Source organism: Canis lupus, chromosome 33 (assembly GCF_011100685.1).
Source record: "Canis lupus familiaris isolate Mischka breed German Shepherd chromosome 33, alternate assembly UU_Cfam_GSD_1.0, whole genome shotgun sequence".
NCBI lineage: Eukaryota > Metazoa > Chordata > Mammalia > Carnivora > Canidae > Canis > Canis lupus.
In genome coordinates, this window is record NC_049254.1 from 24,365,021 (window position 1) to 24,389,973 (window position 24,953).

Consider the following 24,953-nt stretch of genomic DNA (forward strand, 5'->3'; position numbering starts at 1 on the left):
CTTTAAAAACAAGCCTCCTACATTCTGATGCTTTTTTCTCTGCTGTGAGCTCCAGGAAGGCCATGTTGATCCTTTAAGGAAAGAGAGTTTGTCACAGGCTGATAGAAAGGAATAGACTTTGGGATCAGGATGGACACCTTCAACCCCAAGATTTTAATCAGCAGGACAAGATATGCTTGAGTCAGAATCGGGTCTGGCTCCATGCCAGACCTTAAAACCAAGAGACCAAAACCATGACCCAGAACACAGTAGTAGATGCAGTGTTTCCTTCTCTGGGATTCATTTGCAGAAGTTCTTGCCGTTTCTCCAAGGGCATAATAGTCAAGAGCATCCACAAGTCATGACACACTCATCCCTTTAAGAATTTCATCACTGGATTAGCTGGTTTTGGGTAAAAGACCTAGGAAAGGAACTAGTGAGGAGTGGGGGTGGGTACAGAGTAAACAATAGATTTGGAGACAGTAGTTGAGGCAGGCAGTCATGATATTTGACACATAGTTGTGTGTGTGTGTGTTTTAAGATTTATTTATTTGAGAGGGGGATCCCTGGGTGGCTCAGCGGTTTAGCGCCTGCCTTTGGCCCAGGGCGCGATCCTGGAGTCCCGGGATCGAGTCCCGCGTCGGGCTCCTGGCATGGAGCCCGCTTCTCCCTCCTCCTGTGTCTCTGCCTCTCTCTCTCTCTATCATAAATAAATAAATAAATAAATAAATAAATAAATAAATAAATAAATAAATAAATAAATCTTTAAAAAAAGATTTATTTATTTGAGAGAAAGAGAGAGAACTCAAGCAAGTGTGATGGGGAAGGGGCAGAGGAAGGAGAGAATCTTCAAGCAGACTCCCTGCTGAGCATGAGCCCAACACAGGACTCAATCCGATGACACACGACACCATGATCTGAGCTGAAATCTAGAGTTAGATGCTTAACCAACTGAGCCACCCACATGCCCCTTGGCACATAGTTTTTGAACCAGATGATAAACAAGGACAATTCAGGGTAGATTCTCCATCTCTTCAATCAAATCTATCAAAAGTCACTGAATTCAAAACGTGGACCCCAAAATATCCTTCTTTAACTAGGGGATCAGTCCATTGTATTTGGGGGCATTCAAGACTCTTGAGTCTTGAAGGATGAATAACTTACAAGGTGTGCAAAGTGGAGAAAGAAATTCTAGACAAAGAGGGATGGAGATGTGTAAGTGCTGAGATGGTGGGACCAAGGGTATAGTTGCAGAGTAAGAAGGCGAGAAGGATTGCCAGGCGTAGAGCCTGCAGTCCACGTTAATGACTGGGAGGCCACTAGGGGTGACATACTAGGAGGAAAGAAGCTGAAGGGGGTGAAGCCCAACCACAGGAGCCCCTGCCACGGGAAGAGTGGAAGTTCTCCATAGTTTCCTCTAAACCCTGGGGCAGGTGTTTCTGGGATAGGAAGCCACACAGGGAGACCACAGAAGAATCTGTTACAAACCCAAGTTTGGTAGAAGATCTAGTTGGAACCTGTTGTGAGCCAGGGGCAACTCTGACCGCTGCTCCATGTCCACTCCCTTGGTGGTTCACTCTTCCTTGTTTCTCTCCTCTGCGGCATGAGACGACACTTTCTGAAGAGACTTGCTTGGGGAGCCATTTCTCGTTTATTAAGGTATCACTTGGACAGCATACAAACAGCACAAGTGGAAACTACAAACCCACACACAGAATAAATTATGACATTTGTATTTAAAAGTAAACGATAGAGGAATCCGTGTTACCAGAAGGGCTTCCCAGTCCAGTGTCTGGAGATTCATGAAGTGTCGGCAGCCCTGAGAGTTCAGGATAAATCTTCTGTGAGACATTTGGAGCCAAACACCCCCTTCCGTGCATATCTAATGAGGCCCAAACTCCTGCACACAAACATGTATATGCAAAGACAAACACACAGTGAGTGGGGGCAGGGGACAGCCTGTAAACAACAGTTGCTTAAAGCAAAGTGGACCCAGTTGCATTTTCCCTGTGGCACTGGTGGCGCTTAAGTTCCTGGCACTCACTCTCCACCAACTCCCTCGCTCCCTTGGGAGTGAGTGTGGGCCCCTGGGGCAGCGAGGCAGTGGAAGGCTGCTGCCTGAGGCCAGGAACCCAGTTCTGTTTTCTGGAACTGCAGGGTGACCACCTCATGGCCTTCCTACGCTGCGCTTGCTCCGTTGTCTGGCCTGCCAAGCCCTGCTGGCCACTCCCAGGAGAATGAGTGAAGTGACGTGCCCTCAGGGAAATCTGCCAACTTGGGAGTCCCGCAAGTCCCCTGGGGGCCATTCTCTAGCAGTGTGATGTCTGGGGACGTTACCTCAGTTCTCTAAGCCTCAAATTCCTCATATTTCCTATCTGTGAAATGGGAACAAGAGTGCCTACTTCACAGGGTTATCATAAGGAATTACTGAAATTTTATATCATCAAGTACCATGCTAGACGCAAGTTAAATACTCAAAACCTATTTTCTTTCCTGCCTTCTCCCCCATTTCTTCATGTTTCCCTATTTTCTATTTCCAGGTTTATGTAGCTTTTGGTGGTCATGTAATCCCAACAGCACCAAAACAGGGGCTCTTGATAAACAGAGCCTAGAGCCTCTCCTACCTACCCCATCAGAAATTGCCAGTGTATGCTTCTCCCACCCCTTGCCCCTGCCCAGTACAAAACTGTACCTCTGGAAGAGTCAGAGGGATGGGCCACAGGGACCAGGAGGTTGTCTGGGCCCCTGGTGTCATCTGAACTCAGGAGCAGGACCTGGGCAGCCTATGCACACATGGAGACCTGACAGGCTCAGGGATGATGGGTGAGATGCCATCATGGCAGAAAGACTTGTACCTCAAATAGTGGCATAAAGGGGACTCTGAGTCTGGCCAGAAGCTGGCAATGAGGGGTGGTGTTGTTCACAAACTTCAGCAGAAATAAAACCATCCCCTGCCAAGAGTGGGGTACCCAAGAATATGAGACTTCCTTCCTAGCAAGTCTATCCATCAGAAGGCCAGTTTGATGGGTCACAGTCTACAACTCTGGTTCTGCAGAAACTTTCCTTTCATCTCTCCATCCGTATGTCTACACAGTTTTCCACCCGGTATATATGAAGTGTTTTATAGAATACAGACTGACCAGGACGGAAGACTGTCTGTGCTCATTTAGCACCTTTTATCTAAAAGTTATTTTTTTATGGTCACTCAACCAGAGTCTTTTATAGGAATGCTGTGAGGTAGTAACAAGACAGGCAATACCCCTCTTTTGATAAATGGAGAAGTGCTCAGGGTAGCATGGTGCTCAAGGGAGCAGAGCTGAGACCTGGTAAAGGCTTGATCAATTCAGGGCACGGTGTGTTCCCCAAAGGCCAGAGCTGGCCTTCCACCTGCGGGCCTTGGTGGGGCTTGTCCTGAACCCACCTCTAGATCCAGACCCACTCAGCACGCTTTTCACACCAGTGTGGGTTTCAAGTCATCTTTGAAGTTCACGATAGGCTTTGATCGGGCCCACAGCTTTTCCCAGGAAGCCAGCCCTCCGGCGGGGTCAGGGTCGCTGTCGGACGAGCCACTGCCACTGGAGTCAGAGGAGCTCTGGAAGCAGATTTCACAGTAGGGCCGGTGGCAGCGGCAGAAGAGCTCGTCTGAACTGCTGGATTCCGTGTCCAGGTAGGGGCCGCGCACGGAGCCTGGGGCCAGCAGCTGCCACCGCTCAGGAACACCTGGCGCGGCCCTGGACAGGTGTGGGGCCGCGGGATACTGCGCCTGGTCAGGGCCAGGAGGCCGGTAAGGACAGGCTGTCTGGCCCCCGCTGGGCCCCCGGGGCTCTGTCCCGCTTTGTTTGCCACCCTGCGGGGGCCCCGGCTTGCCCTGGGGATCTGCGGGTAGGGAAGTCTTCCCAGAAGAGGGTCTGGGGGCTCTGGGCTCAGCACTTTGCGGGGCCAGGCTGGCACTGCCCCTGTTCTGCACGGTTAGCCGCCCGCTGCGCACCCCAGACACAGTCCGATTTGCACGATGCCCCACGTAGGAAGGTACAGAGCCCGGAAAGGGGGGGCGAGCCCGCAGTGCCGCCCGCCGGCTCCTCACCATGTGCGGGCTGCAGCCCAGCTCCCTGGAGGGGGGCACCTGCTGGGGGCCGTGGGTGGCACTGCTTGGCCAGGGCTGCAGGGGACAGGGCAGGGGCGAGGGGAGGGGGGCCTTGGGGCCCCGGCCCAGATCCCGTAGGACTTCCTGAAGCTTCTCCCTGATGACTGAATTGACCCTTGACAGCCGCTTGTGGGGCTCCTCTGCGTCCTCCAGCTGCCCCTGTCTCCGGGGCCCGGGACCTTCGTCACCGGGTATGAGGCTCTGGTGGGGGGCCATGGGTACTTGGGCTCTTCCTTCTTCACCTTGGCTTTGCTCGGGCCGTGGCTTCTGGCTGCAGCCCAAATTTAAATGATCAGAAAAGTCTTCCAAATTAGAGGTTTTCTCCTTGTGCCCCGGAGAGGAGCTGGTGTCCTTGACCTCCCCTTCCAGGCTTTGTCCATTTGAGGAGGACACTGAGGTGCTCCGGGAGCCCCGGGGGGCCACACTGGTATCATCCTGAGGGTCAGAGGGGCCTTCCGAAGGCCCCCGAGCTGCCAGGCTGTGGGCAGAGGCTGCAAGCGGGCCGCTCCTGCTGCGGGAAGAGTCGGGAGAGGCCGCGCACTCTGGGGGGTCCAAGGTGCACTCCGCGGACATCAGCCTCACTAGCTTCTCTTTGGCGTTGTTTACTTGTTCCTGCAGGCTTTCAATCATAGCATTTTTCTGCGAAACAAAAGCGAAACTATCAATAAAGGATGCCTCCGAGGCTTTTTACATTGTTTCCCAAGCTGGAGAAAGCGTGGCTCCACAACCTCGGTCTGAATCCTAGTCCCTCCGCGTCCTGGCTGGTGACCTCAGGCTCTGAGGATGGGAGTGAAGTGCTTAGCGCAATACCGGTGCTCACAAAAGGTTAGCCAGGGCTTACCGTTGGGTGATCTTACCCCCCGCCCCCATCCCCAGACTGCGTGGCACTGCCTGTGAGAAGGGAGGTCAGAGGCGGCACAGGAGCTGTTTGCTGGCTGCTGCAGTGCCCTCTCCCCTTTCCTCAGAACTTAGAGGGTCAGATCGCTCTGTGGGACACATTGGGTAATGTTTGAGATGGCCCAACTCGGGGGTTTATCAGTTTTGCAAAATACAGATAAATTTCAGGAATATCTCAAGGGGATGGATGAATGAGAAAATATGTATTTTGCCTCTTGCTAAACAGACTAGAAAATTTGGGAGGAACACGGAGAAGAGTGGAGATTCTTGCACCAAAGAGACAAGACTGGAGCTAGGGGTCGGGAGGGGTGCAACAAGATTCTCAGGTTGGTGTGATCACCTCCCCGGGCTGGACCTCAGGGGTGGGCGCCAAAGCTACCACGTGGCACTGTTAGCTGTTGGTATCTGCTAAAGAAGAGCTGGCACCAGAATTATTGGAGAAACTTTTTTTCTTTGTAATGGAATAGTTGGGACTAAATCTCTGATAGCTTGATTTAGTAGATCTAGCATGGAGCCTCCATGAATGAGCCTGGGGCAGTTCTGTGGAGCAGCCTACCTGCTGCACGGCTGTCAGCTGATAAACAGGCTGCAGCGGGAGGGCTGGCAGGTGTGCCTGTCCTAACTGCAAGATCAGGGGGGGCAGGAAGTAGGAGGAAGGGGCGCTGGTGGGTGTGCTCTGAGCAGCCTCTGCTGGTACAGCAGGTGATCGTCTAGCTCAGAACTGTCCACCTTCTGAGGTTTCTGATGTTCAAAAGTAGTGGAGCACAGAGGAGAATGGATGGTCTTGGGGAAGACAATTCAGGGTACAGAGTTTGGGGGTAATAACACAACACTGAATTCCAGAAAGTGCGAGTCCAAATACCCAATGCTACCTCCTTGTTGTCATCGTCTCTAGAAGCTGAGGGGGAGCATCTGGACCTCCATTTATTATACCCTAGAAATAAAAGAAGGTTTCCCTTCTTTAGGCTACCTGAAACAAGTCACCTGTGGACTGAACCTATTTTTTTTTTTCAAGTTGATATGGGAGTGTTGCCCAGAAGTGACCCTTTAAGGGAGCAGTAACTTAAGTAAACTAGTCCAGGACAGTCCTCTGGCAGCAACTCTAAGCAGGTCTCCAATTCTCTATTATAAGCAGGAGGGTGATTTTCCAAATATTGGTACTCCAGTGTCCTCCTGGCTTAGTCTCCTTTTATCATCAGAAGACAGTCCAGGACCAGTGAGTAACTGGTGAATAAGCGGAAGGGACTCGCAGCTGAGCACCTGCCTCTTCCCGCCGCCTCCATCCTCCCCTTGCTCACCTGCTGAGTGGTAAGGCTGGGGGGGCGGGGAGGTAGATGACTCAGGGACTCACCAGGAGCAGAGCGGATGAGTAAGACCACACCACACCATTCACTCGGGCTCTTCATGATATCTGGGCGGTGCCAGCTATCTTTCTGAGGAGCTCATGGGCATGACTGAGCTGGCTGCCCAGGAGGGACCCCAACCCTCTTCCTCCTCACCAGCCCCTCCCCCTGAAGCCCACCCCGCACACTCTCATACTGGTTTCAGGAGGTCACCACTGCCCTACAGAGTTAGGAGGAAGCCATCAGCTGACGACAACCACTCCAGCGAGTGAACTCCTAGCGCTGAGTTTTTGTGCCACAAATTCCTCTGAGTGTAGAAAAATAGGGTAAACACTGAGTTGGGAAGAATACTTTTCTCCCAACAAACCAAACATCTGAAGCTGACTGGTGACGGATTTAGAAATGTCAACCTAAACAGTAAATTTCCCTTGTTCCAGAAAAAGAAGTGGGACTCTGGTCTTCGCCGAGGCTGCCTACTAATTAAAGGCGTGGTGTGAGGCATTGCCATTGCGACCAAAATCGGACCTACCGTGGCAGCTACATTTAAATGAGCTTATTAATTATTACTTTTGGCACATCTGGGGAAGCAAAACATCCACAGGTGTGTTTCACAAGATGCAGGCCATATGGAGAAATGGAGTCACCCTCTTGTCTCTATGGTTCAAGGAAGAAAAGAGGCGGTGAACTTCCTCTGCTGGAGTGTAGAAGGGAGGTTCTTCAACCTCTGGGAAGGTTCTCTCTGCTGGCCTTCCTGCAGCCTGGCAAGTCAGCGACGCGTGCTGCCCACGCAGCCTCTGGGTGACCTCTGGCCACAGGGTCGGGGGGTGGGCAAGAGTGAGAAGATGGACTGCCCGCATCATGGGACAGTGAAGAGGACACACGGAGACAGAGGGGGCTGCGGAGCGGGCTGCATAGAAGGGATGTGCAGCCGAGGAGCTGGAGGCAGGCTCTGTGCACATCCGGAAGCAGGAGGGATCCTTGTGTTTACCCACCAGGCAGTGCTGGAACTGGAGACTCAGAGGCTGCAAGCTCTCTGGGCCTGCAAAGGGGCCCTAGGACAGGCTGCCTGTTCTCAGGCCTGTTCTGGGAAAGACGTTCCAGGTGTAGGGCGTCAGGAGGAGGCGGCCAGGATTTTACTGCCTGTGCATCTGCTCCCTATTAGGGCCCTTCCTCTGCAGCCTCAAAGCATCTTTTTGGATGGAGCAGATTCAGTTACTGCGTGGGAAACAGGGTAGCATGGCAGAGATACAAAAAGCACGTCACAAATTACCATAAGGCTAAAGAGTCAGGCCACTTGGCTGTTCCAACATTAGCTGATTGTGAATAAAAACCATCCTGGCTGTTCTCGCCAAGTTTCCAGCCTTCTGTTTCGCTGGAGAAAAAAATGCTTCTTTGAAGACTTCACAGAGTATCAAAGGCAATGCTACTTACTCCCTTGCCAGGTAGGAAGAAATCTGGCTTTGAAATAAGGTCCCGGATGCTTCATAAATAGCAAAGAAATGGAGAAGTATTACTCTGATGGATTAAAAGGCTCCAAACTGAGGGTGTGGTGTGAGGGAGTAGAGGAGCCCGGGCGGTGGGTGCGTGGGGAGGCCAGCCCCTTCCCTGGCTGTGTTTCTTAGGTCCCCATCACACTGTCCTCTCACACAGGGACAACTGATACCCAGGGGTCAGGCCAGTTACAAACAAGTGTAGTTTCCCACATAGCACCTATGCAGGTATGTTCTATGCTGAAAAAATATGAAATATAATTTAGTTAGCGTGAAAAACGAATTCCTCTGGGTCCTACACCTCCTTTCTGAGGCAGTGCAGCCTCAAGCTTTTCCAGGTGCTTTCTTCAGGCCCACATCACACTGCCCAATTCTGGGAGAGGTGCCAACTCTGGCCCAAGAACAAAGGAAAAAGGGGCTTGGGTTTGGCACAGTCCTCCCCTGGTGCTATTATGATATTCAGAGGCCCTATTAAGCCCTCCACCTCATCTTTGGACACGTCTGGACTTTCTGGATTGGTAGGATGATTGAAATCTCTAGTTCAAACCTGGGAAGGACAGTAATGGGCGCCCTAAGATCTTGGAAATGAGGGCACTACTCTAAGTAGAGAGAATGTACCATACGGAAGAAGCTGGGACCCACTACTACTCAGGGCCTTTACAACACTGTTCCCCCTGCTTGGAATGCTTTTCCTTGCACCTGGCCAATTTGTACTTAACTTTCAGCTCTCAGCTCAGAGAGTCTTTTCAACCATTCTAAATTAGGTTTCTTTGCCCTGGCCCATTATTCTGGTTTCCCATTCTGGTTTTTTCCTTCATAATTCTTCTCACAGTTTATATGTTTACTTGGTCAACATCTACCTCCTCCAGTAGACTTTAACCCCCGTGAGGATAAGGTAAGGACTCTGTTTTGTTCATAAGCACTTTGCACGATGCCTGGCATACATCTGGCCAGTGAATGAATGCAGTGGGTGAGGGTCAGTGATGGGAAGGTCCCTGGGGAAACGCTGAGCTTTTTTTTTTTTTTTTTTTGTCTGGGACTGAGGGAAGCAGGAGTGGCTAGGAAGTGGGTGAAAAGAAAAATAAGAAAGGATGCTAGCAATGAGACATCTGAGATCTACCATGGCATGCTGGGAGTTCATCCTGATAGAGAATCCAGCAGCCAGGGCTCTAGCTTACTTCTGTGAGGAGTCTGTCCATAGAGTTTCTCTCTCCTCTAGCGTGGTAATTCTGCTCCTCACCATACTGGGCATGGAAGCTTTTGCTGGGAGAGCTGAAATATTTGGCCATGCGTCTGATTGTTTGGTCTTCCTCTTCAAATGCCTTCCACTGCTTCAGCTGTTAGATATAAGAACACATGTTATTTATTTAGTTACATTCCCCAGAAACACATTCTCTTGCTCTGTTTCGAAAACACCAAGGAATGACAGTGTCACAGATACACACATACATTCAAACTATTCTCTCCTCAAAAGGCACTTCACTCTGGAAAATTCCTAAGTGGTAATGACAGAAGGTATAGAGAAGGTTAAGGTCATTATTAAAGAATGCCAAAGGAAAAAAATAATTAAAAAAATTTTTTTACTGCCAAAGGAAGAAGATGACAGGTAGATCAAATAGAATCATCTTACTTGACCCATCCACCTACCCATTGCTGGACTGCTCAAGGCAAACCAGAGTTGAAGGATACGTCTAGAGCCATACTCTCAGGCCAGAGTTTATCACAGGGTTAAGCAATCTAAACACTGTATGTTTCAAATGAAACTGCTTTTAGTTGTAAGAAACTGTTCTTAATTATTCTCATTTGTGGAGTAATGGTGTGCTTACTGCTACTGAAAGCCCACTCCCTGCTGGAGGACTTCTAACCCAAATCAATAATCAAGTCTCAGACAGAAAACCACAAATGTCAATAAAAATCAAGAGAAATGATAGAACATTCGGTCTGAGATCTCACTGTCCTTTTTACTTGACAAATGAGGAAAGACTCAGAAGGAGTATGACCTTTCAAGGCTCAGCAGCTAGTTAGCGGCACGGCCCCGGCTGTAACCATGACACAGTGCTACACCACACATCCTCACACAGCCAATGAAGACAGAGACTGTGAATTGTGGGGGTCCTAAGGAAGGGTTTTTAAGAGAAACTGGCTTTGAGAAACAATCTGTGGAAGCTTGGGTTGGCTTAATTTTGTAAGGACAGAAGTGAATATAGAACCTTCACAAACAGGGGCGTGCTCCTGGGCCTTTGGGGTGTTTGTCTCCATGTGGTGAATGCCAGTAATGTGAAGGCCGGGGGGTGGGGTGGGGGAGCAACAGCCTGCTGGACCCTTCTTTTCTCCCCTAAGGAATTCTCATCATTAAGAGTCCTAGTCATGTACACTGGGCACTCTGGCACCTGGGCTCTAGACATGATGCTAAGAGGTCTATGGGGGAACCTCACAGGGATCCTGGAATTTATTGCTTACTCATCAAACATTTATTAAGCTTTGACTATGGAGTGTAACCCAAATTTGGTAAAGCTGACAAGATTCTAAATTCCCACCATTGACTGTAATACATTCTCACCCAAGTCCTCTTGGGTCCTCTGTTGACTCAGCATGAGTCTGTCATGGTATCGGGAGTCTGGGTGGTCTGGTCTGTGCTGGGTCAGCCTAGGACCCTCCCCTCTAGATGCCCTTCTTGAAGTCCCCCTCCCCAGGGGGCCATCAGCTCGGGTGGCTATTCTGGAGTCACTGGAGGCTGGTACCTCAGGCTCACTCTGTGGTCTTCAGTGGGTACAGCAGCCTCCCAGTGTTCTTCTCCTGGCACTCACCCTAGAGTGATGCGGTGTCTCGGTTCCCTCACAGGGCCTCTTGTTTCCTTAGCAGTAGAGCTTTTCCTTTCTCTCCCCCAGCACCCCCAGTCTGAGCCCTGTCTGCAGGGCTGCTGCTGGAAAAACTGCTCAACATTGGTGTAAAGGCACCACCAGGGCTTCAGGGCTGTCTCACCCTAAGCTAGAGGGTGGAGCCAGGGGCCCCTTGACTAAATCCTCTTCCTCCCCTTTCTGAATCCTGGCCCTTAAGACCTGACCCTTCTGGCTTTCTGGACTATGGCCATAAATGACTCTCAGGTCACAATTTCAGGACCTCTCTGTGGCACTTCCTCAGAAGGACAAGCATTTTCTTGTTTTCTCAGCATCTGGGCTACATGGGTGTGGTGGGCTGAATAATGTTTCCCCCACGATATTCTTCCCTCCTCATCTCTGGAACTTGTGAATACATTACTGTGCATGGTGAAAGCAAGCTTGTAAATGTGACTGACTTAAAGATTTTGAGGAGGGGAGATTATTTTAGATTACCTGGGCCAGGCCAATGTAACCACAGGAGTCCTTATAAGAGGAAGGCAGGAGAGTCAGAAGAAGAGATGTGACCATGGAAGCAGGAGTCAGAAAGAGAGAGATTTGAAGATACCACACTGCTGGCGCTGAAAATGCAGGAAGAAGCCAGGAGTCAATGACAGCAGCTTCTAGAAGCTGGAAAAGGTGCCGAAACACATTCTCCCCTAGACCTTCCAGAAAGAACACACACTTACTGACACCTTGATTTTCATCAAATAAGGCCCATTTCAGATTTCTGACCTCCAGAGCTACAAAATAATAAATGTGCATTGTTTTAAGCTACTCAATAGTGGCAACAGGACACTAAACAGTGGGACTGACTCTCAATCTCTACCAGGTAAACCAGGGCCTCCAGAAGCTCACCCGATGGGCCCCTCTTATCTGCTGCCACTCTCCCCTCATTTCAGTTTGTGCTTCAAAAAGTGCAAAGTGCACTTAACGCATGTATTATAATTCCTTTCACATCTGCTCCCCACTAGACTGGGAGGTGGGGCCGTGTGCTGAACTACGGGTTTCCTGCAGTTAATGTGGGATGTACAGATACATGAACACATGAAGAAAGCTTTCCTTTAGAAAGCTAGGGGGCGCTGGGATGTATACAGACGACTCCAAGGCAGAGTAGACACCTTCATGGAGGAGCAGATGACACACTTTGAGGATTCAGGGGGAAAAAAACCATGTCCCATCTCAGAACCCACCTGCCTCTCAGAGAGAAAGGGATGGAGGGAGGTGGGGAGCTTGTCTAGGGATGGGGTCGCGTTCAGGTCACAAAAGCAGAGGCTGGCTCATTGCTGGTGATGACCTCAGTGTGTGGCATAAACACTTAGGCATTTCCTGAGGGCCCGTGTAGAGTGCTCCTGGGCCCACTTGCCTCTTCAGTTAGGTCACCCATTTCACTTAGCTCTCCAGCGCCACCTAGCTGCCCCGGAGGCATCTGCGCCTTTGCTTTCGTGAGCCCCTCCCATCAGTCCAGTCTGAAGGCTTAGTAGCTACAAGAAGGCAGTCCACCTCCTGCTGCCTCCCTTCCCATACAGCTCTCCTCACAAACCTTTCCAAATTTGTTCAGCTGTCCTATTTTCCTGGAAGACACAGTACAGGTCTCACAGGGAGAATCTTTCTTCTACCAAAGGCCACTGAGCCAGAGGGGAAAGTCAATTCAGAGGCATACAAAAACCCGACAAGCCTCAGTTACTTTTATATTTTGAGAAAGAATTTACCCCCTAAACCTAAACTACAATAAGCTAGAAAATCTATTTTTTGGTTTTAGATCATGGTCAGTTCAAGAGGAGAAAAAGCATGAGACAGAAAATAGAAGAGGAAAGACAGAGTGAGAGAATGGAAGCTAAAGACCGCTAGGAGGAAAAGGCAGAGTGATTCGGAGAGAAGGAAAGAGAAAGGTCCATGCTGTCTGTCCATCCAGTTCCTGTATCCCCTAATATTTCCATTTCTACTCCCACTTTAACAGACCAAGTGCTTGTTGCTTAGGTCAAGCCTGGAAGTTAGATTCAACACTGAACTTTGTCCTGCATGTTTATGTCTGTGTATAGATGAGAGTGTCCCTAAATATCACCATTGAGGAGTCAAACACCAAGGAGAGTGGAGGTCTTACATCTGAGGCTCAGGATGTAAAAGGGACAGAGGTGGGTGTGGAGGGGGAAGACACAGTAGGGCCACGTCATGGAGGTTGTAGATTGACTCAATTTTCAGATAGAGTCTTGTTTAGGTCAAGAGGGCTTTCCTCTAATAATTCTTTGGTGATTATTTCTGCCCCAAATTATCTTGTTGTCTTTCAGTGACTCTTATCAGCTCTAAATTGTATCCTAGATCTGTTCTCCATATTTTCTTTTTTTTTTATAAAAAGGATGTTATTTATTTATTCATGAGAGACACACAGAGAGAGGCAGAGACACAGGCAGAGGGAGAAGCAGGCTCCTTGCAGGGAGCCTGATGCGGGACTCGATCCCAGGACTCCAGGATCATGACCTGAGCTGAAGGCAGACGCTCAACTGCTGAGCAACCCAGGCGTCCCTGTTCTCCATATTTTCTTAACTAATCTCTCATTTTTTATCTGTCTCCTTGTTTTCTGTTTCCTTAAATTAATTCACTAATTCAGTATATTGCCATGTCCAATTGCATTGTCAATGCTTTTATGGGGGTTTTAAGTTTAACACAATAGTTTTCACCCTTATTCAGTATTTCATGATCTAAGATTATGTCCTTTTCATGATGGTTCTCTTTAGTTGAAAAGAGGCAATATCCTTTGAATCATATTGACAAGACAAATCAGATCTCTTCTAAGAACTATCTTACTCAGAGGAAGTTTGCTCTCCAAATCTTCAGAAGTTTGGGGTCCTCTTCTTGTGAACTTCAGAATGTCTTCATAGGTCCTTTCCTCCTGAATTTATAGTCTTACATGAGAAAAGCTATAGTTTCCTAGTACAGTAAATATAATTGCTTTGCTTTTCACTCGTGGTCACAAGATGGCTGCCATAGCTCCAGGCATCACAAACATTCAAGGTAGGAAGAAGGTAAAATAGGTGATGGTGCTTTTTAGGAAAGCAAAAGTTTTCTCATAAGCCTTCCAGGAAAACTTTAGTGTTCAAAATGATATCACATGGGCACCACTAGCCATAGGGAGGTTGGCAAAGCAAGTGTTGAGCTCTTTCAGCTTGTGTAGTAGAGATGAGCAAGAAAGAAAGGGGTTAGCAATGATGGATGGGTTACCAATCCACAACAAGGGCCACAGAACCTAAGGGGTGGGTCACACAAAAGGCCCCTGCCCACATCCCTTTCCCCATCTCTCAGAGGGGAACAGCCCTTTCCTGCTATGCCCCAGACAATTAAGCCTCAGCTCTCATGGTTTCCTCCCATCTAGTTCTTATAACGTAGAGATTCAGCAAAAATTCCTCTAGTTTCTAACACAGATGCAATTCCCATCCTTGGTGTTTAGGGCTGCTGCTACAGATTTTTCCATATTTGTTTATTCTGTAGAATATTTCAACGCTTCTCCCTCTGCCTGTGTCTCTGCCTCTCTCTCTCTGTGACTATCATAAATAAATAAAAAAAATTTTAAAAAAAAGAATATTTCAATGAAGATTTATGAAAGGGAAGAAGAGTAAAGGCCTATATCTGTGTCACACCATCATGCCCCAAAGTGCAGTCATGACCCTCCCTCGGCCAACACTTTAATTACCAGTTAGCTCCCTCATGAAGTCATTCACAGTCAACTTCAAGCTGCAAAGGGAATCAAGATGGAGTCTAGAGGGAGCAGTGGGATGAAGGAGGCCTTGGGGGAAGAAAAAGAGATCTAGAAGGGAAACAGGACAGGTGCCTAATGCCAAGTTCATTAACTCAGATATATGTGGCTCAGTGGTACCCTAGGGCATAACATGAATAATTTAACATCACTTTCAGAGCCCACGGATTCCTTCTCCTTTCTCTCTGACTCTTTCTTTCTCTTTGCTGTCTGGATATTTCTGCTTCTATCTTCCTCCCTCATTTGATTTTTTTCCCCTTAATTCTCATATTATACATTTTAATTCAGTTTTTATTTCTCCTTATGGTAAAAATGTTCTATATTTTCTTCTAATAAAAAGAAAGAAAAAGCATTTTAAATTGCGTACATTTCTGAATGAATTTTTCTCTGTGAATGTGCCATCTCAAATAGGAAAGAAAGAAAGGTTCCTCACTCCCAGGCTAGTGAAAGAAATGACATTATCAAAGAGAAGAGGGAACTGGGGATGAGTGAAGTTGACTAGAGGGTGGGTGGAAAGGCAGGTCTGTGAGGTCACCCGCCAGGGGTGGACAGAAGCTGCCACGGCTGCTCAGCCACTCGGGCCTGCTCTCCTTGCTGAGTGAGAGCAGAGTTGTCCTCATCAGGAGAGTGAGGAGGGAAGAACAGAGAGAGCTGGCTCATGAGGAACTTGCCTTTCTTTTGACTCTCCAAGAAATGGTACCCAAAAATCTCGGTAGAAAAGAAAGCAAGCAGTTCATCATGTCCAGGGAAGCCTCTGGAATGACAGAGGACTAGCCTGCCAAATTCTCCCCCCAGACTATACCTGGGGAATGAAGATGAAGCAGTTGATTGTGGTTGTGCAAACGAAGATACCTCCAGATGTGAGTCCAAAGACCAAGTTGGGCCAGGAGTGCAAGTATCTGGTGACCACGAAGAGAAGCCCAGCGGTCACTACTACGAGGTTGACCCCAACCATGATGGTTAAAGACTGATTCACAGGAGGAGAACTGACGTGGTCAGTCAGGCCAGCCAGATAGGCGCCGTATAGCAGCAGCAGGCCCTGGAGATGGAGAAGAAAACCAGGGGCTGAGAGACCTGTTACAACAGGCCCAGTGTCAAAGAGCAATAGGGTTGGGACCAATTTCCTCACCTTTAAAATATGGATAATAATACTTACCTTAAAGGGTTGTTAACAAGATTTACTAAGATAGCACATGAGAAGACCCTAAGGGCTGCCCCTTACACCTAGTAGGTGCGAAATTAATGTTATTTTCCTTTCTTTCACTGGGAATTAGTTTATTATTGGAGGTCAGCAAGTCAGCCATCCGACAGGACTCTGCTGGGACAAGGCACAGGACAGGATGGTGTAGGTGGGTGGGAGGTCTACAGGACGGGCTGCTGGGCCCCAGGAGGGCAGTGGGCACATGGTGCTGTTGGTGGTAAGGATGACCACACCCATTGTGTGGTTTCGCACTACATGGAGCTGAGAGGCAAGGAGAGGCTGAAACAGCCCGTGGTGTGCTTGTCAAGCCATGTGCCGCACCAGGGGCAGCGCCCGAGGAATGGGCTTTTTTTTTTTTTTTTTCTAATGTTCCCAAAGGCACCATCTGCTTGCCAAGCCCTGCACCTGCAAGATTGCATCTGTCTAGAAGGGATGCCTTTTTCTAATTTACACAAAGGATCTCTATAGGCTAGCAGCGGCTCTGTGCCAGTGGGTGTTTATGGGAGATAGAAAAAGAGAACAAAGGCAGGCTGGGACCTAAGCAAGACGATAGAGCAAGCACAGGCAATAAAGGCTTCATCCATACCCTTCATCCTGTGTGTGACATTCCCTGCCCCCACCACCAGGAACCCAGGGCCCTATTCTTTTTTCTTTCCCCTGAATTTAAAACTGCCTTCAGATTTTTCACTTGTACTACAGAGAAAATTACTCACAGCACTTTAAAGTGTTTCCTCTCTTAGAGGGAGCTGCATTTAAACAGAAATCAAAGCTGTAATCAATAATACAGAATGTATAGCTTCAACATATGTTCGTCTGACTACATACAAAGTATGATGTTAGGTGCCGATAGGCAAAGGTGTTACAAAGAATAAGTCATGCTCCCGGCTTTCAAGAAGCTCAGTCCGGTAGGGAGATTTAAGGCAAGCACACAAATGTCCATGTTTTGTCAGAGAGGGTGTGACAAAGCCAGAGGACTGAGGTGGGGGTGGGAAGCACAGATATTCAGAGGGAGAACTAATAATGAAAGCAAAGTCAGGTATCAGCAGGGTACCTGCCAGTGACCCTAAAATCACATGATTTGACCAACTCCACCTGCAAGGACGGTCCTACAGATAATTTTTTGGAGGACTGGCTGAAGGAGTCAACATGTCAGGGATGCATTCTGGGTGTCCCTAATGCCCAGTGTCCCAGGAGGAGCCTGAGAGCCAAAGGTGGCCATCCTGAGATCTTCAGTGACTAGAAGACACACAAGTCAGGCCAGTAGGGCCTGAGTTTTGGGTAACTGACACCTTCAGGTGACATGTGGCAGATTGGATCATTAATAATTTAATCAAAATTAATTCTATGATTTTGAAATGTTCACATCTCATTCTTCTAAAATGTTTTAACTCCATTAAAACTCTTGCCAAAACAGAACTTGGTATAATTAAAGCCTCTCTACATCCATGACTTGTGTTTGAGTAAATCATGTCCAATACTTGTATGTCATTGGCATTCATGGCTGAGAAGTGTGGGGTTGGGGTAGTTGCCAGGCTCGGTGGGGGGTCCTGGACCTTAATATGAAGATTTAAGTCATCCTCAGGAACTGCTCATTGACCAGGAAGCCCATGGAGGGCTGGCTCAGTCAGTTTCCTGATGCTTAGCACTCTTTCCCCCCTTTTCTTTCTTTATCCTTCAGAAAGATATTACAGTGAAATAAAATGGAAACGGGGTTATATAAAAGGCAATGGAGAAGATAAATAAACTTGAATCACGAAGTGAACTGCTATAGAGTAAGTGCTGAGTTTCTGTCCTGGGGAGGACATATTTTTTTTTCTTGAGCTCAAGAAATTGAGAGAGGCACTGTGTTTTTAGAACAGTCTACGGGGCAGTGGAGGATTAATAATAATAATATCTAACATTTATTGAGCTCTTCCCATAGGCCAGGAAAGGGTGAAAACTATTAACGTGCACTTAGTCTTTTGAAATTCAAAACAGTTCTGGGAGGATGTTTGTCATCATCCACGTTTTAGGAATGAGGGAACCCAGGTTTAGAGAGGTGAAATGAGGTTTAGGGTCAGCTAGGAAGGGGCTGAATCAGAATTCAAACCCTCTCCTGTCATATTCTGAAGTTCATTTTCTTAACTGTTAAGAAGAAACTAGAGACCAAGAGCTGTTTACTTCCCAGTGTTCTCTTTTAAAAACATTTCTATCAAAGTAATATATGCACATAGTAAAAAGAGCAACATTTGCCTATCCCAGTCCTATTTCTCCGAAGCAGCCACTTGAACACTTTCCTAGTGATAAAGTGAGTAAAATTTACCTTTAAAGACCACACATTTCTACAAAAATTCCTTCTCTGCCAGCAATCGGTCAACTGGGCTTCTCTGTCCTGAGAATCAACAGGTAGCCTCTTGCCACTCAGGACTTGCCCTGTTTGTTGAAATAGACCTGCCCTAGACCCCTCACAGCCAGATTTTCTGTTTCTCCTTTGCTGAAAATCAGCTAATAGGATAGTTGGTTTTAAGAACCTCCTTTAGTGCCCTGTATAGGCATCCTGTACCTGCTAGAAATAATATCCTACTTTTGCTGTCTCACAGAGACAAATGAGGTTAATTGTGGGAGATTCAGGGCAGCATGGGGACATTTTGAGGCAGCTGGAACAACTCAAAGGACACCATGGATGTTGCCATCTGTCTGAGGGCCAGCCCTGCTTCCAATCAGAGTGAGAAAGGTCGGTGGAAAGCAGCAGGATACTTTGACCCAAATCTTGAAGAAAAACACAAGGAGGGTAATCAGGGCACTCAAGAGAACGAATAAAGCTGGATAATATGTCTCCTCATAATCTCCCTTGCAGGGAGTTGGGGAGAAAACTGGTATTACCAAATCAATTTAAAAAATCAGACGAAGAAATGGGAGAAACAGTGGGTGAATTTCATATGATTTAGGGGAAAATTGAATCAGGGAGTCCAAAGAGTTGGAAAAATGACCCCCATAGCAAGTAAAAAATAGAGAAATAATAAGGGTCATGACTTTGAGATTTATGCATCATAGAAGTTTCCTCTGATTTCAAGATTCTTTGCAGAAATCACCTCATTAATTCCTATAATTCCCTTTTCGTGGCTATTTTGTTGATGACAGATAGATTATATACCAAGGAGATGTGGTTACCAACCTTGCATACCAAAACAAGAGCAATCCAGACATCAGAGTACCGGGAAGCACAAAAGTGTGAGCTGGTCAGAGAGCAGGACACATCTCTCCCTGTCACCTAGGAAGTACACAGAGTCAGGACTGAGAGAACCCACAATTACCAGCAACACACAGGAAATCTTTGTGGACATCTGGAGCGTGAACTCTTCCTCGCATGTGATTTTCCCCTTAAAATGTAAAAACTAGGGTATCCCTGGGTGGCTCAGCGGTTTAGCGCCTGCCTTCGGCTCAGGGCGTGATCCTGGGGACCCGGGATCGAGTCCCACGTGGGGCTTCCTGCATGGAGCCTGCTTCTCCCTCTGCCTGTGAATCTGCCTCTCTCTCTCTCTCTCTCTCTCATTAATAAATAAAATCTTTAAAAAATGTAAAAAACTATAACATTTAGGTGACTCTATTAGAATCTAAATGAAAGTGACTGTGAGTGAAAGGACAAGATAATAAAGTCTGGCTGACATGTGGATGCTTAGTAGTGGTGGGGTTTAATCCTCATGTGTGTTGCTACCACAGTGACTCATTTTAGCACATCAGCAAAATTTCAAATTATTTTCATATCATGCTTCTGCTGTTGGTTAACAGTTGAAAGTGTATATATATTAAATCTGCAATATCAAGATTCCACTGTATTCTTCAGCGTCTTGTGACGCTGGAAACTTGTAACACTTTCCATTAATTGAACACTGGGTACAGCTGAGCCCTTTCCCTGCATTGTTTCACTTCATCTTCACCACAGCCCTAGGAAAGGGGAAGCACTATCATCGCTACTTTACCTATGAGGAAACAGAGCCTTTGAGAGGCTTAAATGACTTTGTCAGGGACATATGGCTGGTAAATGGGACTGGAATGAGGGCTGATTGACTCCAAAGACCACCTCAAAATACTACTACTTTTACTTCTCAATAACTAAGGGAAGTCATCTTCCTGTAGCTGAAAGTTCTCATTATTGGTCATGTGAGAGCAGAGATAACTGCCCGGCAGTGCCAGGGCACTGACATCCCAGTGGAGGCTGTTGGAAGACACGTGGAGCCGAGCCGTGGGAGTGGTCCACAGGGCCTGCAGACAAGCAGCAAGGCATTCACCGCAGCCACAGCTCCTGACTTCCCCTCATTCTTGGGTCATTTATCTTCTTGATGGGATGACCACAGAGTGAGTGCTGCTGGGAGAATGACCCCCGTGTACCCACAGAAGCCAGTTCTCCCAGTTTGGGCAGTAGTTTCTCCAGGGATAGGGCCCCTCACCGTCATACTGACGCCAAGAATCTGGAGGCACTGGATGGGATCAGTCAGCACCCATGTCACAAGCAGGATCACATCAGCTACCACCAGTGCTGCCACCAACCCCAGTAGCTGCAGGTCTTTGATTATCTGCAAAAGAGTCAAGGTCGTAACTTTCTTTTGCTTGTGGCTCTATGACACAGGAGCTGCAGTTTACTATGGGCTCTGAGCTAAATGTTCCAGGGTCAGCTCTCCCAGGGGCTTCACACTCAGCCATCAAAGATGAAACACACACACCAAAGATATGCAATGGTGTCTATGTCCATATCATCACCTTCACCATCAAATGTTTTCATTTGTTTATCTTTTCCATATCCTGCCTTTTCTCACAAAGGATTAAGGGGTCTTATAAAATGAACACACTATTATTTCTAGATATGTTTATATGAGCATATAGAGAGATATGGAGGTTTTCACAGAAAACTGTTAACAACCATTAACTTGGAGGGTGGGATTGAAAGATGCGAGTGGTGGAAGAGAGATTACTAGCATTTGCTTTATACATACACAAATCATTTGACTTAATACAAAGAGGATGTGTTACTTCTGTAACTACAAAAATAAAATTAATAAAAATATATACTATGAAAGGATGAAAAATATCAAGGAAAAGAGAAAATCAGGTGAAAGGTTGATGAAAGGTCAAGTGAGCAGAGTACATAGCCTTCATGATTTGGGGCAGAAATGTGGATCTGAGTTTTTGATGACCAATGAAAAGAAGGAAGCACAACCAGTTACATGATTCATGGTGTTTGTAAGATAAAAACACATCAGTCATCGGTTGCTTCATCAAACTGCTCAAAACCAGTGATAATAAGAAAATCAAATCAACGAGCAAAAAGGCACATTATGTATACAGGAACAAAGACAAGGATGACATCAGATTTCTTATCAGATACAAGACCAAGTGAGAAGACAGTAGAATGAAAAGTTCAAGATACTGAAAGTAGAAAAGAGAGCTTCAACCTGTAATTCTACATCCAGCAAAAGTAGCTTGTAGAAGCAAAGGGGAAATAAAGACTTTTTCAGATAAACGAAAGCTAAAAGAATTCAGCATTAGAACACCTGTATGAGAATGTTAATATCCTTAAACGAAAAGGAAAATTATAGCAGGTGAAAATATGAATCTATTCAAGGAAATATTACTTTCATGGAAAAAATATATGTTTTCAATTATATAAATATCTTTAAAAGATAACCATTCAAACAAAAATGAGTAACAATTGTGTGGGGCTTATAACATATGTAGAAGTGAAAACAACACAAAGATCTGGAGAGGGAGAAATGGAAGCATACTATTGTGAGATATTTATACCATATGGGAATGCCAATTATAGCATTATACGCAAACTCTTCCAGAAACTGAAGAGGAGGGAGTGCTTCCTATTCATTCTATAAGGCTGGCATTATACTATATGAAAACCAGAAAAAGATTTTATAAGAAAAGAAAGCTATAGAACAACATCCTTTAAGAACATGAGTATAGGGACGCCTGGGTGGCTCAGCAGTTGAGCATCTGCCTTTGGCTCAGGGCATGATCCCAGGGTCCGGGATCGAGTCCCACATCGGGCTGCCTGCATGGAGCCTGCTTCTCTCTCTGCCCCTTCCTGGCTCATGCACATGCATGCTCTCTCTCTTTCAAATAAATAAATAATTCTTCTTAAAAAAAAGTGCATACTGTGTGTTGCCATTTATACAAGATTCTGGAAGATGCAAACTAATCTATAATGACAGAAGGTTGAACAATGGTTGCCTGGGAATAGGGATGGATGTTAGGATTGGACAAGAGGGGAAGATGATAAAGATTTATGAAGAAACTTTTACAGATTATACACATTTCATGGGTGTATACATATGTCAAAACTCATCAAATCATACACTTTAAATATGTGCAGTGCAAGCCATTTTTTTTTTTTTTTACAAAAGTCTGTTCTAAAAGGATAGATGGATTTCTTGTCCTTTAGTTAATTTTTTTCACAGTATGGTTACTCATAGCTGAGCTTTTCATAAATATTCACTGACTAAAGACTGAATAATGTTTGCAAAAAAATCATTCCAGAGAAGTAAATTTCAATTGAGTGATATATTGGTTCTTGGTAGGGCCTATAGCCAAAGAATTTGATGATCAGATTTTGAGGTTTGGGCAGGGAACCTGATAAAATGGGGAAATGTGGTCAGAATGACATCTGATGTCAGGGTAATGTAGGTGATCTGGCTGCTACACAGCTTCTAGGGCTGATTCTATCTACTGAACGGGTATTTTCTTCCTTGCTCACTCACTGCTCTGGGCTCATTCTTCTTAGTGCCAAGAATGGCCTTCCACATGGAAAAGAACTGGGTTCTGGTAAAGGCAATAACCGCTTACTTGCTACAGCTTCTCTGTAATCACTGTCCCTTACTCCACTTTCAGCTCACACTTGGGCCAGGCAACAGTCTCTCTCAGCATCTTGTTCTCCCTCATGCTGCTTTCAGATGTTGGCCAGCTTACACAGTACCAACGGTATCAAGCCCTGGGGTGCATATGAAGCAGAACTGTGTTCAAAGAGCTATCTCCCAAGAGCACTGATACATAGCTTTCCACGTGTGGGGACTTAGGAGGCCACACCACTCAAAGATATGAAATGAAGAGTAGGAATTTCAGATTACCCTAAAAGGGCCTACCCAGCAATTGGACACAAACTTCTCTAGCTTCTAATCAATAATAAAGCTGCTGTTTGCAATCAAGCGCTATGTACTTGCTAACTACTCACCACTCTCTTGTCCGGGACCCTCTGGGTAAACACCTTGTAGAGTCGCCAGCTCTTCCCCAGAATGGGGCCAAACACAAGGGAGGTCCCAATGCACAGCATGGATAGTCTTATCTACAGGGGGGAAAGGACAGAAGCAAGAGGCATGAGAGGGACCTTTGTCGTTCTCCACATTCTGATCTGCAAAGCCTCAGTTCACATAGGACTGGGGCAGGATGTCTCCCAGAATTCCAGTGATCATCTCTGAGAGGGCCCATTCCAAGGATAAAGATAACCACCACCTACAAGGATGCTGATTCAAAAGATGTCAAAAGTTGGACATTTTGTTCGAAACAAAGACTTGAGATTTAACCTACCTGAATGAGAGTTTCCATTGAGCCTCCTCCTAACGCATCTCGATCTTGAATCCCAAAGAGGTAAACACTACTGTAAGTCAGACAACTGCCAAGTAAGGTCACAATGTTCAGATTGGGACTGGACATCTTCACAATCCTAAAGTGAATCAAGAAGAAAGACACTTACAGTCATGATCCTTTGCCGTGGGAGTGAACAGAGCTTTCCCACCAGTATAAACTCCAATACAACCTCAGAGTGAAGGGCCACTGGGAAGAAACTACTTTATAGCCTTGTAAAAAATTGTTATGATTCATTTAAATTTATTTTCAAAAAGAACTAAATTCTGGCATTTTTTGCTTATATAACTCCAAGCCTTTTTTTTTTTTTTTTTAAAGGGCCAACTTCTAAAAAACAGGTGGTATCAGAGAAGAGTTAGGATTTTTCCATGAAATTTATGGTTGCTAAGAGACTGCTATATGCAGCCTAGTGAATAAATAACTAGCAGGTAGATACCTAAAGAGATACAGTTTGGAGCCTTTAGAAATGAGCTGTAAGGTAAACTACTATTTGGAAAAGCTTTGTGATTTTTTTCACTATTTACTTTATTTGATATGTAAAATTGTTCTTTTCTCTGCTTGACCAAAAGAGAACAGGGAAGCAGCATTGAAAGCAGGAAATTTGGGAAGGGTTTTTTTTTTGGGTCAAATAGTCTTAAATGAGTTTACAGAGTAATTCAAAGGTTAGAGGGAGATGTGGACAGTCAGGGTGTTAGACAGACCCTGGGTACCAACACAGGCTCAGGACAAGGTAAAATGTGTGAATTGGTTATCTTAAGGGCAAAACCAGGCTTACTTTGGACAGTGATTGATAACAATTAAGAAGGAATATAATTGTATTTAAGAGTTTTAGTCTAAAAAATAAAGAGTTTTAGTCTAAATAGTGAATTCTACATAAATTCAATATTTATATTAATAGTCACTTGATAATTATACTTAGTTATACTTTTATTTTAAAATAATAACTAAGGAGGAAAGCATTCCTGTCTATGTACCTGGATTACCTAGCTGACCACTTTAAAGTCCTGAGCCAAGGCAAAACCAGCTATTTAAGGCAGCCTACTTCAATGACGGATGAAGTACTCAGAGGCATTCATTAAACAGTTTGGCAGTGCTAGACTTGCAAACATCATAACCAACAATGGCCCAGCTTGATTACTTCGTGGCTGGGAGCATAATTACATCCCCACACATAAAAACACCAAACCATTGCCCTGGGACTCAGGTCCCAAGTACAGACAACATAGGCCAGTAAGGCCAGTTGAGCTTTACCTTGTCTTGGAGCAAACACCTTGATTTTTTTTTTTCTTCCTCTAAAAATGAGAACGAGTTTCATGTATTCCCCTTCTAAAATGGGGATAACAATAATACATCCCTCTCCCTCCACCAAAGAGTTGTAAGGATTCAATGAGGTAATACAGTATAGTGTGTGGTAGAGCGTGTGGCACAGAGTAAGCATGTAGCCAACATTAGCTAATGATATTATTAATCCCGTCATCTTCAGACTTTAGAAACCTGCAAATCACATTTTCCTATCCGCCTTCTTTTTTCTTTTTAAAAGATTAATTTATTTGAGAGAGAGAGAGAGTGTGAGTGGGGGGAAGGGCATAGGGAGAGAATCCTCAAACAGAATCCCCACCAAGTGGGGAGCCCGACTTGGGGGTTGATCC

General features: G+C 46.1%; 1 protein-coding gene and 1 pseudogene across 6 annotated transcripts in view; one reads left to right on the top strand and one right to left on the bottom strand.

Annotated features, from left to right (window-relative positions):
* Window positions 1–5,346, top strand: part of LOC102157278 — a 61,670-nt pseudogene extending 56,324 nt beyond the window's left edge.
* GPR156 (G protein-coupled receptor 156) overlaps window positions 1,612–24,953 on the bottom strand; it is an 83,407-nt gene continuing 60,065 nt past the window's right edge. For 4 of the 6 annotated variants that reach the window (XM_038582950.1, XM_038582949.1, XM_038582948.1 and 1 more), the window contains 7 exons: window positions 23,248–23,383; window positions 22,895–23,005; window positions 20,109–20,234; window positions 18,836–18,931; window positions 15,283–15,519; window positions 9,032–9,190; window positions 1,612–4,762 (listed from right to left, as the gene is read on the bottom strand). In XM_038582950.1, the coding sequence (XP_038438878.1) occupies window positions 3,431–4,762; window positions 9,032–9,190; window positions 15,283–15,519; window positions 18,836–18,931; window positions 20,109–20,234; window positions 22,895–23,005; window positions 23,248–23,383 (2,197 nt within the window). In that variant the 3' untranslated portion in view covers window positions 1,612–3,430. The remainder of the gene's footprint in view (window positions 4,763–9,031; window positions 9,191–15,282; window positions 15,520–18,835; window positions 18,932–20,108; window positions 20,235–22,894; window positions 23,006–23,247; window positions 23,384–24,953) is intronic. The other 2 variants (XM_038582951.1, XM_038582953.1) reach the window with 2 other exon arrangements.